This window comes from Vigna unguiculata, chromosome 3, assembly GCF_037176805.1.
Source record: "Vigna unguiculata cultivar grain cowpea cultivar isolate G323 ecotype 2 chromosome 3, ASM3717680v1, whole genome shotgun sequence".
Taxonomy (NCBI): Eukaryota; Viridiplantae; Streptophyta; class Magnoliopsida; order Fabales; family Fabaceae; genus Vigna; species Vigna unguiculata.
This window is the reverse complement of record NC_140794.1, coordinates 24,483,631-24,501,367: the sequence shown is the minus strand read 5'-3', so window position 1 is coordinate 24,501,367 and position 17,737 is coordinate 24,483,631. Positions and strand designations below refer to the sequence as shown.

Below are 17,737 nucleotides of genomic sequence, written 5' to 3'. Positions count from 1 at the left end.
AGTATTTTATTATGATTTATGTATCTTAAATTTATGATTCTCCTAGTAAGATATTTCTCTCAGATTAGCATAAACTTTAATTAAGAATTTAAGGACTCTTTTATAAAATTGGCATGAACCCTAATTATATTTTTACCCAAATTAATAATAAACCTAAATTATGAAATTTAAGAATTTTGTGTTTTCTGTTGCATATGGTAAAATTTTGTAAAATTTAAAGATGTATCTTATGGTGTGTTTGGTTTAACGACGGAGAATTGATTCCAGCTGAATCAATTCTCCAAGGCAGAAGCAAAAATTTGTTACTTCTCATTGTGAATTTTTTACTCTTTAATTGATTTTGAAAATCAAATGAGTATCGATTTTGCGTTAGAAAATCAATTCTAATCAATTTTATTCTACATCAATTTAACGCAGAACCAAACACCCACTTAGGCTGTATTACGAATTTGATGATTGTAGATAATGAATGAGTTGGATAACAAATTAGAATACTTATGTTGCATGAATTTAATGGATTAGAAAGATTAAAAATTGATGAGTGTATACGTCAATCCTTATGTGAAATTGGGTTAAAGAGAGGAAATGAAAAGTTTTTTTTATTTAATTACAAAAACTAATTTATATAAAAAAATTTAATTTGGCTAAAAAAATTTAATTAGATACCTTTAAATTTTTTGTCAAAGTTTCGTTATATCTAAATTAACTTTATAAAATCTACACTCATCTATATAATATAAATTCATCTTATGTATAGTCAACCGTGTGATCTTGATCATAAACTACTATTTTTGTCTTATATCTTGAATACATGAACCAGCCACATGTGAGTATTAGTTGAATTTATTTTGAGCGTGTATTTTTGTTGCTAAGTCGAGCAGAGGGGCATGCCACTTTCTACCTTTCTTATTACTTTCTTCCATTCTCTTCCCCCACTCCCATTTAGAACTGCCATATTTGCACACACTGAGAAGTTATAGGACCATGCATGGCTTCGACTATTAGCTTTTATCCCAATATTAAACTTTAAGTGGGGACTGCGCAACACTTGGGATTCTAGGTTCAAATTCAAAATCATGCATATTCATTTCAGCACTATTATGTACGAAACATGGAATGGACCACTTGCTGTGACTCTACTATTAGAAATTGGAAAAGACCGTTACTGAGTACTGATTGAATCACGATCACTCACCCAAACTTCTGCAGTAAACTTCCTCACGCCTCCTTATTAATTGCATGCAGGTTAAAGTGGATGAAAATTTTGATAAGTTTTAGGTTTCCTCACAATGCTTTCAAAAAAGCTTTAGTCTCAAGAATTGGCATAATCTCATATTTCGTAATAGCATTATTAATACCAGAAAGTAGATACACGATCAAACCAAAAAATTCATTCATGGTGGTAAATAAGGGTAGGTCGCGTAACTTTGCTTCCGCTACTTTTTGCTGTGCATGCAATAAAGTTCATAAATTAGTGAGGTAACGTTCATCAAGACATACTATACTCTTTTCCTCACAGAATACTATTTTCGTTTTTCCCCATATTATCCTTTATTTTTTGTTTTTTTACCCATAAGATTATAAAACTTTGCTAAAAAATCGTTTATATATTGTGTGTTTATGGTTATAGAATATTAATGTGTATATTAATTAGGCGTCAATGTCTGGACACTCGTATTTTGATATCAAACTTTTTTACACTAACTTTAGTTACCGTTCACTTTTTCTTTTTTTTTTTTAAAAATATAAAAATTAACTTTTGTTAAAACTATTTTATCTTTATAGTACGAAAGAACCTTTTACCATATTTCTTTGTTCTTTTAGTATTTGAATTATTTATGCCGTTTGACATATTTTTGTTTCAATGTTAATTTAAATATTATTATAAAATGCGTTTAAAATGTCAAATAAACTTCATAAAATTTAGTAAGGACTAAATCCACGCATTTCTAAAGATGAAGGACTAAATTGATATAATATTTCAAAGAGGGACTAATTCCAAAATTCACTAAAATTTGAGGGACGAAAAACATATTTAACCCTGGAAAAAAAGGGGTTTGGAACTATGTAGCTCCATTTAAAGTGTGCCATTTAGAATTATTTTACACCTCATTTTATTTCTTTCTTTATTTTTAATAAGGATAAAATAATTTTAGTTTAAGATAATATTTCTTCTTCGTAAGAGTATTATTCATCTTTTCTTCACAAAAACAACCATCTTTGTTGTGTCGTCCCTCTTCGTCAAAAAGCTCCATTAGCACTACATTAAAATAGCAAAATCCGCAATTCTCGAAGGCATCAAAGTCACAACCATATCCATTTCATACTTAATAAATTTTTCATACATATTTATGTATTATTTTTTGTGCTATTTTGTTTAAATTTAATACATGATTTAAAATGAAACAAATTTGAAGTCATCCCTCATAATAAATTTTAAAAAATTAAATATTGTTTTAAAAAGTGAGATGTGTACGCTAAACAAATAAATCCATTTTATATAGAAAATCATATAGAAAATAATTTTCCTTTTATATATAGTTATTTATATTATGTAGAAAAGTTGATAGCGTTGATTAAATGACGTTGGAAGATTAGGTTTACTATTTGGGGGCAAAGTGTTCCCCAAGTATATTAGTGATTCCTTGACGATGATATTAGAGAAAAAACGAAAAGAAAACAATTGAGGAAATGACTAAATATGCAAACTCTAGTTGTGAAAGCAACAGTGAAGTGATGAAAAGCTAAAAGGGAGGGTGGAGCATTATTGGTGAAAAGAAAAGTAAGTGTGGTTTTATATCGAAAGAACAGAGACAGATGGGAAAAAGAAAAGAAAGGAAAAAGTACTCTGCTAATGATTAAATCGAAAGCTCATTGTTTAGAGAGAGTAGATGCAGTATGTTGGATATAGTGGGAACACCAGTGAAAGGGAATTAAGATGGGTGGATGGCGTGAATGATGTAAATAGGTAACCCATTACTGTGGCTTATATGTTCTAGTGTCTAATGAAATCAAGAACTTGAATCTAACACCATCATAAACGTTAACTGCTATTTATTACAACCGTACAAACCAGACTTGGATTCAATCTGTGTAGTTATCAATCATTATTTCCATGAAACAGTGGAAGTGCAATGATGTTCCAAAACTAAGGTGGTGGTGTGGTATTATAGAGGATTTGAAGAGTGATGAGGAGAGTTGGGACTTTGTGCTTTTTGTACTTGCATTGCATGAATGAGTCCATTCTAAAGTAGTTGAAGCTGTGTAAAAGGGCCAACGACAAAAAATGGGCAAACCCGCAAACCACGCTGGTGGCTGCCTGTGACAACACACTTCTAATGTTTAGGAAAAGGGCAAAAAAAAGTGTCAAAACAAAGACAAACCATGATTCCATAATGCACACATCTATTCTCACAGCAACAACCTCTATACTACAGGTTCCCATGTATCAAAAACATTCTAAAGGAAGACACCACAGCAAACCAAACCAAACCAAGTTTTTTATTCGCTTACATTATTAACCCTTTTCTATTGTCTTATATTATTTAAAAATAAAAATAATTTAAATATATTTTTGGCGAAGTTACCCAAAAGATGGAGTGAGAAAGAAAATAAATAACAGTGAGTGAATGGGTATTGAAGTTATTTAAATCTGATCCACCCATATGTATTTGAATGTTCTGTGGGGAATATTTATGGCATTACCCGATTCATATAAATAGTATACATGTCACTAAAAGGTATTTCGTACACGTATACGATGACTCTGTCTGAAGGATCTGCGGAACAGTTACTGAAGATGGTGATGCAGCATTTGTTCACTGGTGAGTTACTGATGCTCAACTACTCTCTGCTGTTAAATTTTCTCCTTTTTCAGTGTAACTTGTAGCAGTACGATGACTCACTTCACCCGTGGTAACAACTTATTCTTAAATTTCAATCTGCCCTATTTAATTTAAATTGCCTTCTGCACCCTTTCGGTTTTAACACTCCAAAACAAAAAACATTGGGATGGTCAGAAATCCCCCAACCTTGTTGGAACAGCATTGCACAATCCTTTGGGACACCAAAATCTAGCACGCGTTGTGATTGGGCTGGAGTGGCACTGGTCACATTTATTTGTAGTGAAAATTAATCCGGCGCTATCCAAGATGTGAAAAAGGATAATGAAATTTAGTGGAATTTTTTTTTCCTCTTCATAAATTATTATTTGTTGACGATTTCACCTCAATCATTTAAAAAACTTACTTTATAATGATTTAAATTTATTATGTATAATTGACTATATCTGAACTTTTTTTTACCTAAATTTATTATGTATAATTGATACTGAGTCCTTAAAAATAAAAAGAACTTATAATATATAAATACAAAATAAATATAAATTTCATTTTATAAAGTAATTTTATAAATTGAGTCAGACTTAAAATTAAACTTTTTAATTTTATTAAAATTTTAAAAAATGTAATGTTATTTATAAACATTTTACTAGAGTTACATATCAATTATTTTAATAAAAATAAATTCTTAGCCGAAAGCAACACATGGCAACTCATACTAGCCAAATATATACGGCGAATTAAGGTTTATTAGTGTTTCTAGTTGGACCTATGTGATTCGTGCACAATGGGTAGTACTCCACTCTGTCATCGGTTTTGATTTAAAGGTTATGTGTTAATCACTACAAAATATAAAAATTAGTATTTAGGAATGAAACATTTCAGACTGTGAGAAATAAAATTTTTAACATAAAATTTTAACAAATAAATAATGGTGATGATTCCTCCTTATGCTAGAGAAAATCTTTCTAATAGAACCACCAGGCGTATGACTATAATGAAGACCTTTTCCTCACTTTCTTTCAATGTATTTACCACTTTCTAGTGGCACCTCCTCTTTTAGAGGTTACCACTTTCTAGAAGAATGAAGGCCTAATCCAAAAGAGTGTATTCACCATACTCCTACTTTGTCTAAAAAGACATTTATGAATTGAAAAAAAGAGCATCTTGAAGAATATATGACAAACTACATTTTCATGAAAAGAGACAAAAGTGCATTTTTAAAGATTTGTTGAGACCCCTAGTAGATTTGGGGTTGCAGATGCATAAGAAGAGATAACAACACCTTTTGAAAAACATCTTTTGAAGATTAGATGAACCCCACAAAAATTTGAAGAGTGTCTCATTCTTTGTTGTCTTAGTTTCTAGAATGTTATTTTTTTATAATTACTATAAGACTCCTCTCTATACCTATTTAAGAAAGTCTCTCATACTGAATATTTATTTTTAGAGTAAAGTTATTATGTTCTACCGTTTCTAGAGGGAGTTGAGAGAGTCTATTCTTGAGTGTTTTTGAGCTCCTAAGTCTTATCATGAACCAAGTTTAAATGGCGCCACCACTACTTATCTTGGGTGGCTTAGTATCCCCAAGTGGCTTGACCACCTTTCTTGTCCTTCCCCTTGTCTTTTCATCTTTTATTCCATTTACCTTTATGTTCTTTTGTCCATTTATGCTTCCACAATTTATGTTTTCTTTGTTATCTTGTTTTTTTTTTCTTTTGGTTATATTGAATCCATATTCTCCTCTTTCTCTTTGAGTGTTTTGAGTGAACCTTTACATTTGGATAACTTCATTATCTTAATGTGCAGTGAGACTTCATTAGACTTTCTTAATCCACCTAAACACAAATGTATTGTCCTTAAAATTTGTTAAATGAACCCTTATCAAACGGTGAGGAAGAAAGTGTACCTACCAGACCCATTATTATAATATAATGATGTATATTAGCAGGTCTAACACAGCCTAATGGTTAAGAATTCAAGAATGAGATCCATGTAATATTTTAACCACCCTGAAATAAGGGAATATAATATAAAATATATGATAAAAATAAAATATATTGAATATAAAAAATATCCATTGATGATATTTATGTGTTAATATACATCAGATATCCATAAGCCTAAAAAGGCTATAGCAACTTATCTCATAATTGCTTTTACTCAGAAATATTCACCAAAAATCTCTTACTGACTTAAACATAAGAGAGTCTTTGCAGGTGGATTTTTCCCCCTTTGTGGCCTAGAGCTCGATCACACGTTAACAACTTAATCAGCTCACCTTGGAGACTTCTTGATCGTACCCAATAAAAATATTTGACACCCATCGATGAATCCATGGAAGAAGTGAGAAATGTACTTTTGGATTAAGTTTTTGGTGTAAGGGGAGCAATTTTTGTTTATGTATGTGGTGTGGAGAAAAGTTGCGTTTCTTTTCTTTTTGGGAATGGTAAAACTTGATGGATTGATGATATTTTAAGAAGATATTTTTTTTCTTCTGTTTTATGGATAAATTCATGGTGGAATGAGGATAATTATCTTTCGTCTTGTAATCTTGTGATATTATGGTTGAGACAATGGTTCATAAAATTTGGAGCTTAGTTGTTGTGATGTGTTAATTTTATGGTATAAATAAAAACCTTTTCATTGTTTTATTTATTTTTTTGTATGCTTGATTTAAGATGATATCTTGAGAATATTCATTATGTTTTTGGAGAGAATAAAATTAGTTTGTTGTTATAGGAGGATTTGGACATTCTAGACTTGTGGGCTTGCACTTGATGGGTTCTTTCCTAATATGCCTCTTCATGTATTTTTCTCTACATCTCCATAGGCTAGGTGAAAAGACAATTTTGTCTTTTCCTTTATCTTCTTCATGCATATTTTTCCTCCTCCACCGACACACCTTTATCCCCTTTCTCCTCCCTCCGCCACCATTAGCGCCTTATCTTCTTCCTCCATCTCTACTGGTGCCCCTTCCTCCATCTCCATTGACATGCCTTTTTCCACTATATAAAAAAAAGGATTTACTAACGGCCAAACTCTATTACTCGTTAGTAAATCAAAACTCGTTAGTAAATTGTTTCTCTATCTATAAACATCATGATTTGGTCATCTTCTTATTCTTCCTCTTTCTTCTTTTCATTTTTTTTCTTCTTATTCCACTTCTCATTCTTCTTCTTCTTCCTCCTCCTTCTCCTCCAAGAAAGATTTTTTTTATTTCAATTATATTTGGAAAAGTTTTAATTACTGAATATTGTTATATATTTTTTAATAAATTTTAAAGTGTGGAACTTTTATTTGATATAATAAATGAAAGTTTTATCTTCCATATATTTTTAATAGTGTGAAATAAATATGTTTAGAAAACATGCAACAGTAAGACAACTACCGAAGATCCCACCACTAACGAACATCCCATTCCTTCATTCTTTCCTCATCCAGAGCACTACCGAACATCCCATTCCTCTGTCTTCTTCCCATAAGACAACAAAGATTGCATCTTTAAGCAAAGCACAAGCTAGGTCTATGCTGAAATCGTAAATTGTTGTCAATTTGGTGGTCAAAGATTCTGGTTAGGCTGAAACATTTCTAAGGGGGGCTGATGGAGACAATGTTGGTATTTCAAAAAGTTCATTTCAGGGACATATTCCGGATACCATTTCCGCTACGCGCATTCCGGCATGCACCTCCTCATTTTAGATTTCCCTTTCGGTGGCTTTCCTGCACGACCACAAGTCTTCTCCAATGCTGTAAGTAGGGGTGGTAGTGTGGACTTGGCTCGGTGCGCTGGCCCACAGGTCCCCAAAAAAATGCAAGGCAAGTTGAGATATTAAGCCCGCTAGCCTACAAAAGCCAAACCTGCATAATCGGTGCGGACTGGCCTACGACTTGCATAAAAAAAAGAAAAAAAGTGTACTTTTGTGTATTGGTTACTTTCCTTCTGAACTTCTGGATGAATGTTCCAAATTCTTGTATGAGTGGAAAAAACAAGTTTTACATATTTTTGAATGTACTACAATTTGAAGAATTCATCGTGCATGTCAAAGTACGAATATAAATATGATGAAAATGTTGAATTATCAATTTATATTCAACTCCCTAAAGTATTTGCTTAAATTTGTGAACTTGTTAAAAATGGCCTAACCCGCAGGCCAGAACTTATGTGGGGCGGGCCACACTTTTTAGCCCGCATTTTCAACGTGGAGCGGGTCAATCTAGCCGTCATTTTGTGGGCCTAAATAGGCCGGTCCAACCCCTATTGCCACCCCTAGCTCCAAGTGTGTGCCCAAAATCTCAACGAAAACCAATTTACTCATAGGGAAAGAAAAAACACAATTGTGCACATAGTGGGTAGAAGGGAAACACACAATTACCCAAGGAAGAAGAAGAGGTGAAAAAAATAGGATTTAATTAAATATGCCATAAGGTTAGTTTTGGTATTTTACATATTTGATTGGGTGTAGGAAAACTTTGAGGGGTGCAAGAAGCAATTGCCTATGTAACACAAGGCCTTTATTTCTTTTATCCATTTAGGTTGTTATTCTTTCAAAATGAGGTCAAGCTTATGTTACTTATTACATTACTAAATAAACTAGACTCGAATCACTTAAACCACCAACAACAATCTTTTATTAGTTTGATTATTTTTCATAAGTTTTTTAATTATAATTATTTACTACTTCTGACTATTTTGTCTTTTTAAGTGTTGATTTAAGACAAAAATGGGTATCCAACATTAAATCACACAAAGAAGTTTTGATGATAATGAATTATGAAGAAAGAGATTAAGTTCTGAAGAATACTTGGAATGCTAAGAGCATCTTGAAGTCTTTAGAAAATTGTGTTAAAGTGTCTTGCATGACAAAAACAATCATAAATATGTGGAAAATTGTTTTGAAGTCTTGAAAATATGTTTTTTGTATTATATAAGTGCAATAGAGAGTTTAAATTATGTGTGGAACATAACTACAATGCACCTACCTCATTAAAATTTTGATGACTTTTGAAATTCTTGTAAATAATGTTTTCATAATGGAATAATCTATTATCCTTGTCAATAAGCGATCTCTATTACAACAACTTGATTTAAACTTAAGATTTATTAAAAACAAGTTTTGAATAGTTGAAAACATTTAAAAGTTTAAATTTTAACTTTAAACCAATTCAACCTCTCTTGGTTTTTTTCAATCTCCTATTGAGAGACTAAAAACATATTTAACCTAATATTCTAATTGTAGTGCTATAAAGAAATGAATCGAATCGATCAACATTGATTGTATTGTAATAAATATATAAAATAAACAAAAAGAATGAAACATCATTAAATGAATCAATTCACTAATCCACCAACTCATGGTAAATCAAGTCGGATTATAAAACTTTTTAGTTACCAAAAAGTGAGTCAAATTAAATTGATTTATTTTTAGCTCGATCTGTAGTGAACTAACATAGATAATTCATGTTTATTCACTTTCACAACCCTGAAACAAAATATCAAAGTATGACATATTCACACCTAAAAAAAAGAAAACTTATAGAATTTGTAAATAAATTAATTAAGAAAATCTCATGTATACTTTTAAAGTATGTTTAACATTTTAAGGATTAAAATAAATGTTTGGATAAAATTAACATTAAGATTTTAGTGCGTGTATTTTAAATACAATAAATTTATAAATTTAATTAGTAATAAAAATTTAAAAATTGATTTTAATTAATGGTTTCATTGAATTTATAATTAGACGAACTAATAAACTTAATCATATAAAATCTAGAATAATATATACATATTTAAGCAATTAAATTTATTGTCCTATTTAGTTTACAATAGTTAATTGCTGTAAGATATATTACCCTAAAGTTTAATTTAAAATTTACATTAATGAGATAGGAGTCAAGATATATTGATGACAAATGGAAGATATATATAATTTTAAACAATATTTTTTATTATGTATAAATAATTTATTAATTTATTTAACTATGATGAATTATATTGATGATAAAAATTGAAAATGAGTTTTAATACTTTTAAGATTTGGTCTAATGACACTTGTAAAATCTATTTTATTATTATTAAAATAATAAACTAATAAATTAAGTTAAAAAATAACATAATAAATTATACCAGTGCAGAAAGGGCTTTTGGCCCCGATTGTTTTTGATATTCTGCTCTGTTTCTAGTACCGAGACATATTGGGATGAGGCCAAAAGAGGATGGCTTTTGACCTTAGGTCTCTAGAACTAAGCCATAGAGCACTTTTATGGTAGACTACCAGTAGCCTCGCCTGTTCCATCACTATGACACCACCGTCGACATTAGCGGCGACCACCGTAAACACACATCCAAAACTGCCAGGAACAGTGTGCACCACCTGCAAAAAACCAAAACCAGCGAAAGGTAGGTGTGAAACCCTCGTGTGAAGAACACTACACGTCGCGCCTGAGCCACTATCACCTCCACCATCACGAGAAGACACAGCCACCGCGACGAAACCTTTACCTGCAGATGAAACCAGAACCAGAAGCTCTTACATGAAGCAAGACCTGAAAAACCCAAACCAGAGGTTGTTTGCATTCCAAAACCAGGCCGCCCTGACGAACCACCATGTTGCAAAGCAGACGTCGCAAGTCACTACCCTCGCTGAAGTCGTTGCCATGAACGAAGAAAAGGGAGGTCGCGAACACTGTTACGCGAAATGTAGCCACCTACAGATGCGGACCATGACAAGGAAGAAGAAGTCGCACCTCTTAAACCCACTACGACAAAGAAGTGTGATCCACCACCGCAGAGTAGTGGTCATAGAGGAGTTCGCTGGAGCAGTGGTCGTCGTTCCCGAGAGAGAGAGAGAGAGAGGAGAGAGAGAATAGAGAACGAAGTGCAGGCACGTGGGGAAGAAGAAGAACAGTGAAATGGTTTGTGATTTTATGCCATAAGTAAATGATATGGCCTCGGTTCTATTTTAACCGAGGCATACAACTCTTTTGGCACCAGTTTCCCTGACACACGAGGCCAAGCATCAAACAACCAGTGACATTTTTGAAAATTTAGACAAGTTTTTGGCTTCGGGTCTCTAGAATCGAAGCATATTATGTTTTTTGGCACCGGTTTTTACGAACCAAAGCATAAAACTATTTTTGTAAAAGTGTCACCGCGTCATTATATACTTCGGTTCCTAGACAACCGAGACACATAAGGCGAGTTAAAAACAAGATTTTGCACTATTGTCAGTACTAGAGCTGTCAAAACGGGTAACTCGGTCCGATCCGGCTCGATCCACCACGGGTTGAGCACTTAGTGAGCCAATCCAACCCGATTCATTTATTAGCAAGCCAAAAAAATTCCAACCTGACTCGGCCCACCATGGGTTGGTGGGTTAAACGGGTTGGCTCATGGATTCACTTAATTAAAAAAATATAATTTATTTATTTATTTATTTATTTTTTGAGTCAAAACTAAATTATAATTCTAATTAAAATATTAAATAAACTTTAATACAATTCAAATACAAACCAAAATCACAAAAATACAAATTATCTATGTGTTGGCTAAAAAAACAACCTAATATGACCCAAATACAAAGCCTAATTTAGCAAGAAATACTTGTGTGACTCTTTATTTGCGGGTTGATGAGCCAATCCAGCTCATCACGAGTTTAATCCGGATGAGCCGGGTTCTAAGTGAGCCGGGTCAAAAATTAACCCGTATTAAAATTTGTAAAAAAATTTCAACCCAACCCGGGCCGAATCCGTGGTAAGGCGGGTTGCTCGCGGGTGGGTTGACAGCTCTACTTAGTACGTTCAGTTTGAATTTTTCATTCTTCTTATGTACGTTTTTAATATATTTTAACAAAATTATTTAGTTATTTTAATGCTGGATTTAAGTATAAATGCATATCTACACTATTAACTTGAATTTTTGAATTTCAATTATAAGGTAAATTTGTCAGCTTTCTTCCTCAAATACTTTTCTTGCAACGGAATAACTTACAAATATCATATAAACTAATTAAAAGAAGGCATCTTATAAGCAATCACATTAAACAATTTTGATAAAATTTTATATTAATTCCGTATATCATTGAACATGCCGAGTAAAAACTATTTATATATTTTATAGTTAACTTAAGTATATAAATTTAATTATATTATTTAAATCCTAAAAATATTTTAAAAGGCTGTAAAATACTATAAATTTTACTTAATATATTTGATATTTTTAATTTTAATTAAAATAATTTCAAGAAAATTATTAAGTTAATTTAATATATTGTTAGCTTTTCTATGTGTATATTATTCCTTATATTATATAATTGACTAATTAAATTATTTTATTATAAATTTATATAAATCTTCGGCCTGCCAGCTGGAGAAAAATTCGAATCTTTCTTATTGCAGCTAAAGGCCAACAAGTTCTGACTTAGCCCATCCCCAAAAGCTTTTAACTTTTTCCCATCTTCATTTCAACCTCTTGTTATTATTATCTTCTATGGCTTAATTAATCTATCTCATTGCCTCATCGTAGCAACCCAAATGGATCAAATATCAAACAGGGAATTAGAAATCAGGCTTCAGTGGAAGACATACACTGTTACAGTGAGAACTAAAAAACATAACTTAAACACACATAACATGTTCAATTCTGTTTAATAAAGGAAATAATTCGGTTAAGGAGAACCTTAGCATTCTCGCAGCTTGGATCCAACAGATGAAAAACATGGTTCTCGTCCTTTGTCTCCACCACCTCCACAACTCCAGACCACGCGCTCTTATCGAGCGTTTCTTTGTAGTACCAACCCCTGTCCTTCAGCAAATCCTTCTCAGCCACACAAACAAGCACCCTCTCACAACCAAGCTTTCCCAGATTCGGATCCTTGCTCGGGTTGATAATCGGGTCATCCGATCCACTCGTAGTTGGGCATGAAAAACGCCACAACTGTGGCACCTTCGCAGCGTCTTCAGGCCGCTTCGCCTCACACTCAAGCGGTTCAACTCCCCAGAAATAAGGATGCACCAAAGCAATCCCTACAACCTTCACCCCAGGTAACCCTTCCGTCCCAACCCGAATGCCCAAATAGCTTGCGATGTTGGCTCCGGCACTGTCACCGGCGAAGAACACTTTCCCAAAATCTGCGTGCTCCTTCAGCCACTCCTCAGGGCCGTCCCCACCAGCATGGGAAGCGACCCATTTGAGAGCAGCCCACGAATCTTCGTGGGCAACGGGAACCGGATGCTCCGGTGCTCTCCTGTAGTGGACAGAGACGCCTATGACATTAGCCTCTGAAACAACTTTGTTTAGGAGGTTATGGTAGTTGGGAGAAAACGGTGTTTCGATTATGAAGGCGCCGCCGTGGAAGTAAACAAGGAGAGGGAGCTTTTGGGGCGGAGGGTAAGTGGTTTTGGGAATGTAAAACCTCGCGGATATACCATGTTGTTCGGAGATTATGACATCTTTGGATTCTACGTTGGTTTCAGGATGAAGCCCCGGGGGAAGAACCTGGACACCCTCTAGCCTCTCTACACGACCGTTTTTGTAGACTTTGAGGATTGGAGGGATATCATAGGCTACTTCACTGTCTGTAGAGGCTGAATTATCCATGGTGGTAGAAGAGTGTAAAGGTTTTAGTTTGTGAGAAGAAAAGGGAAGAGGGTTACATGGTTTAGAAGGAAGTGATGGAAGGTAGGAGTAGGTAATAAATTTCTTCACTGATGGGAAGTTTGGTTTTGTTGGGACGTGAAGATATTTCAGCAGCAGTTCTTGGTGTCCACTCACCACCATATCATATCCTCCTAATACTCACAAATCAACTCTTTCTCACCTATCAATAAAAAGGTAAAGAAAAATAATTGGCAAAAAGAGAAAAAGAGAAAAAACATGTATATAAAAAGGACAATGACACGTTCTAAATCAAATTTTGACAATTTTTTGATATTTTCTAATTAATTTATAAATATAGAAAAATGAAAAAAATGGAAGATAAAAAATTACTTAAAAAATATACATCAAGTTGTAAAAAAAGTTGTTAAAATTTAATCATTAAAAAATTATTTTCCATATAAAAATTGAATGAAAATAATAATATGAAAACTTTAAGTGAATAGTATAATTTAAAGAGATCACTAAACCAAGCTATTACGTACCTGAGGTAATTGTTATTTATAATAGTTTTTAACTCTTATTTATATACTTTAAGAATTTAATTTATCAAAACTAGTGTTATATCCGTGCAACACGGCTGCTTTGTTTTTTTTTTCTTTTAATTTTGTATTTATAAAATAAATAAATATTAGTTATATTTGGAGTTAAGGATTAATTTATATAATATCATAATGTTATATTTTTGTTTATACGAATAATAGTAATAAATATTAGAGTTAAATATTATTAGAATTAGGATGGATACTGTTACTTTAATATTAATATAATAATTTTTTATGCATATAACTATATTATTTATTAATGAATTGAAATTGAAATGGTTTTTTATTATTTTGACAAAATTAATTATTGTTTTGTCAAAAACATTTAATAGAAATATGAGTTGGTAGGGTAATATATCCTTTTAGTAATTTCAAGTTAGATTTTTTTAGGTGGACAATGTTATATTCTTTTCGTCATCTGTATTTGTAATAAATCTTTTGTTTTCAGTCTACAGTTCAAAATCATTGTGTTTGTATTCTTGGTTTAACGCTGCTGTGTTTGTGGACGAAGATGTCATCTTCCTGTAGATCTAGCTTCAAGAACTTGTTCCAGAATTCTATTTCATTAGCTGGGTTTGGTATCATGGGTACTTGGGTTGTCATTCCATCAGTTGTTATAATGCATTTGATGCATTGGTTGGGGAATTTTTCGGACACGCATAACTTATATCTGTGTCTTTTTGTATGTATGTGTGTTGTAGAGGTTTGTGGATTTTGAATATGGTTTTATGGTTGACTGAGGAAACAAACTGGCTATTGGGACAAACTATTTCACATACCTAATGGGAAATGTTTTGAATTTTGAGTTTCAGGAGGGCTTGATTAAAAAAGGAATTTTTCGCATACCATCCGATTTTGAGGAATTTTATGAACTGGATGATTTGCATTATATCTGTACTTTGTTCTATGGTGACAAATATTTTCGATTAAGAATTTTTACCACAAAGTGGGCTGAGATTGAATACCCAAGGTTAGGAAATAGTGTCATTGCAGAGGAAGATTTAGTTTGGTCTAGATTTTTGTCATCTTTTTGGGTGAATTTATGTCCCTCAAAGGTGAACTTCCAAACACTTATTAATTATTGTTTTTTTAGTAATATTTTTGTAATTTATTGTTTTTTTTAGTAATATTTTTGTAATTTCAATCTAATGTTGTGTGCTATTGTGAATACAATCTACCATTTGTTTGGATGCATATTTTCACCTATTCTGGGACAAGAAAGTTGTTTATGGTCAAGAGATGGAATTTATAGATCCTTCTTTTAAAAGTTTTAAGTTTAACTTTGATGTCAAATTGAGTGGTACAACTATTTTGAGTGTTACTGTTGGAAAAATGTTTAAGTACTGTAATATGAAGGATGAAGTTTACTTGCATCTGAACTATGTCTCCAAGAATGTTTTCTTATATAGGTTTTTTTCATTAGAAAGGATTAAGATCAATTATACTGCAAATGTTGGTTCTTCTTCTGGTATTGCTAATATACCTAACAACTGTGTTGACCAAGAGGGTATCTTTCCTTAGTTAAATGTTTGAGTAATTATGATGTTGTTGGATCTCCCTGGTATTTGTCTATGTTTTTTTTGTAATAACAACATTCATATTTTTGTATGTCTTCTATTATGTAGTTCTTTAATAACATTTTTAATGTTAATTTCAGTACCTTAATGCTTTATTCGTTGCCACTACATTGTCGAGATCAATGAAGGAGTATATTCTGTCTAATGAAAATGGAATGTACTAGTCATGCTCAATTATATGGGCTGCAAGAGCTCCAATTGAATGTTATCTGGGTTGCAGATGGAAAATATTTGTCAATGAGAATAACTTACCTATTGGTGATTCTATAAAGTTGGAAGTTTAAAAATATGAAGACAATTTAATCATTGTTAAGAGAAAATGTTTTTATTTTGTAGTTACTGTGAACAATGCTTCATTATTTTGTTGGGATGTATTAATGTAATGTTTCTACATAGTACCCTTAGACATAATTATGGTAATATTTTGGTGCACGTCAATGCACACAGACAATTTATTTTGTTTGTAGTTGTAGTTTGGTACGTATAGAAGCGCTTCTTTAAATCAATGAAGATATCCATCTTTAAACTTAAATTTTGTTTAATGCAAATAATGAATGATAAAATGAGTTTATTTTTTTTTTTGTTTAATGAAATTTTACCAATAGTTGATAATCATTGGGCAAGACCCTTTAATTTGAAAGAAGTAAAGCTTAATTGATCTATTATAATAATAAAGGAATTAGTAGCACTCTGTTCAATTTTTTCAAACGTAATAAGTACGTTTATTATTAGCATATATTAATATTTAAAATCATATATTTGAATATAAATACGTCGTTATTGTATTAATATAACCTTACAATGTGGCTTATGGTTGTGTGGAACCAAGCCCTTTATTCGAATAAACTTTATAGTGGAAAAAGTGTATTTGTATTTGTAAACGTAATTATGATTGTGTAAATGAAAAGAATTTATGAATTAGGTTTGTGGTGGTGTAAAAAGAAAAATAGTAGTACATAGTTGAGTCCATAAATGCATTCTTTATTATTATTGTGTTGGTTGGCACGATGGTTGGTCTTGTTTTAAATGATATGGAAGTTTTTTGTTCGAAAGACTATATTACAAATGTCTGAGATAATGAAGTCATACAATAAAATCAGAGAAATCAATATTTACGATATTTCATTGGTAAGAATTTTCTTTTCTGCACTTTCTATGTCGATTTCTAATACATTGAAACTAATTGTAATTAGGATTTCTAAACATAGTAGGACTTTAATTTGTAAGATTATCAATGTAGATCCCTATATCATGGTCAAAGTAGAAAGACTATATAATCAAGACATTTGACAATATCTAAGTTAATAGAGTTCATATCTATTATACATTTTAGAAGACTTCTTTAAATACAACATTTGTTGTAGAAGATAGTGATTTGTTGTCATTATCATGGATTAAGATCTTTAATCCTAATATGCTTTGAACCCTAGAAACGACAACATACAATTGACTATAACATTGGTTTTGGTAAGTATAATCCAACTGAACACACAATTGTCCCTGAGATTTGTTTATAGTAATGACATAAGAGACATAATTAAGATGGAGAGATAGACATACATGGAATATAAACTTCATTTCACTTTTTGTTTCCAGTTATAATCCTTGCTGTAAGACCCGTAGAATTTAATTAATTAATTAAATAATTAATTAATAAATACGGGAGGGGAAATAATTATGACATTAAATTATGGTTGGTATGATGTGGAAAAGTACTAGCTCAAGTGGTTGAAAGTACTTAAATTGTGTGAGAGGACTTGGGTTCAAGTCCTATGTATGCTAACTTTTGTGTTATTATTTTATTATTTAAATCTATGTAATTATGTTCTGGTATGATATGATGTCTGAATTGGATTTGTTAAGCATGAAACATGACTTGGTTGAATTGGTGGTGTAATTACTTTGTGATTGAATGGTTATGGGTTCAAACCTTGGAGAACCAAACTAAAAACATTATTTTTGGCATTTTGGCTTTGAATTGAATATGAAAGGTTGGGGAAAAACCCTAGATAGTTGAGAGGCAGCCTTGAGTAGCTGAAAAAACAGATCATAAAGGTCAATTAAATGGTAGTTAACAGTACCATTAGGTAAATTTCGTTTTGGGTAATTAAACTTTAC

At 31.9% G+C, this 17,737-nt stretch overlaps 1 protein-coding gene across 5 annotated transcripts; it reads right to left on the bottom strand.

Annotated features, from left to right (window-relative positions):
• Positions 1-2,820: 2,820 nt before the first annotated feature.
• LOC114179704 (putative carboxylesterase 12) lies at positions 2,821-13,620 on the bottom strand. 5 transcript variants are annotated; one of them, XM_085671281.1, is made up of 2 exons: positions 12,520-13,620; positions 2,821-3,319 (listed from the first exon to the last, which is right to left on the bottom strand). In XM_085671281.1, exons 1-2 carry the CDS (start codon positions 13,618-13,620, stop codon positions 3,149-3,151), a joined length of 1,272 nt encoding a protein of 423 aa, XP_085527407.1. In that variant the 3' UTR covers positions 2,821-3,148. The 5 variants fall into 5 exon arrangements, with proteins under 5 accessions (XP_085527407.1, XP_085527408.1, XP_085527409.1 ...); XM_085671282.1 differs by lacking the exon at positions 2,821-3,319 and adding an exon at positions 4,001-4,105; XM_085671283.1 differs by lacking the exon at positions 2,821-3,319 and adding an exon at positions 4,101-4,142.
• Positions 13,621-17,737: the final 4,117 nt, after the last annotated feature.

What these genes read in the sequence shown, in the direction of transcription:
- LOC114179704 (XM_085671280.1), bottom strand. Translation starts at nt 13,620, where the DNA reads ATGGTGGTGAGTGGACACCAAGAACTGCTGCTGAAATATCTTCACGTC. An exon ending in CAAGCTGCGAGAATGCTAAG is followed by an intron (nt 10,345 to 12,519) that starts GTTCTCCTTAAC and finishes TTTCATCTGCAG; the next exon opens with GTAAAGGTTTCGTCGCGGTG.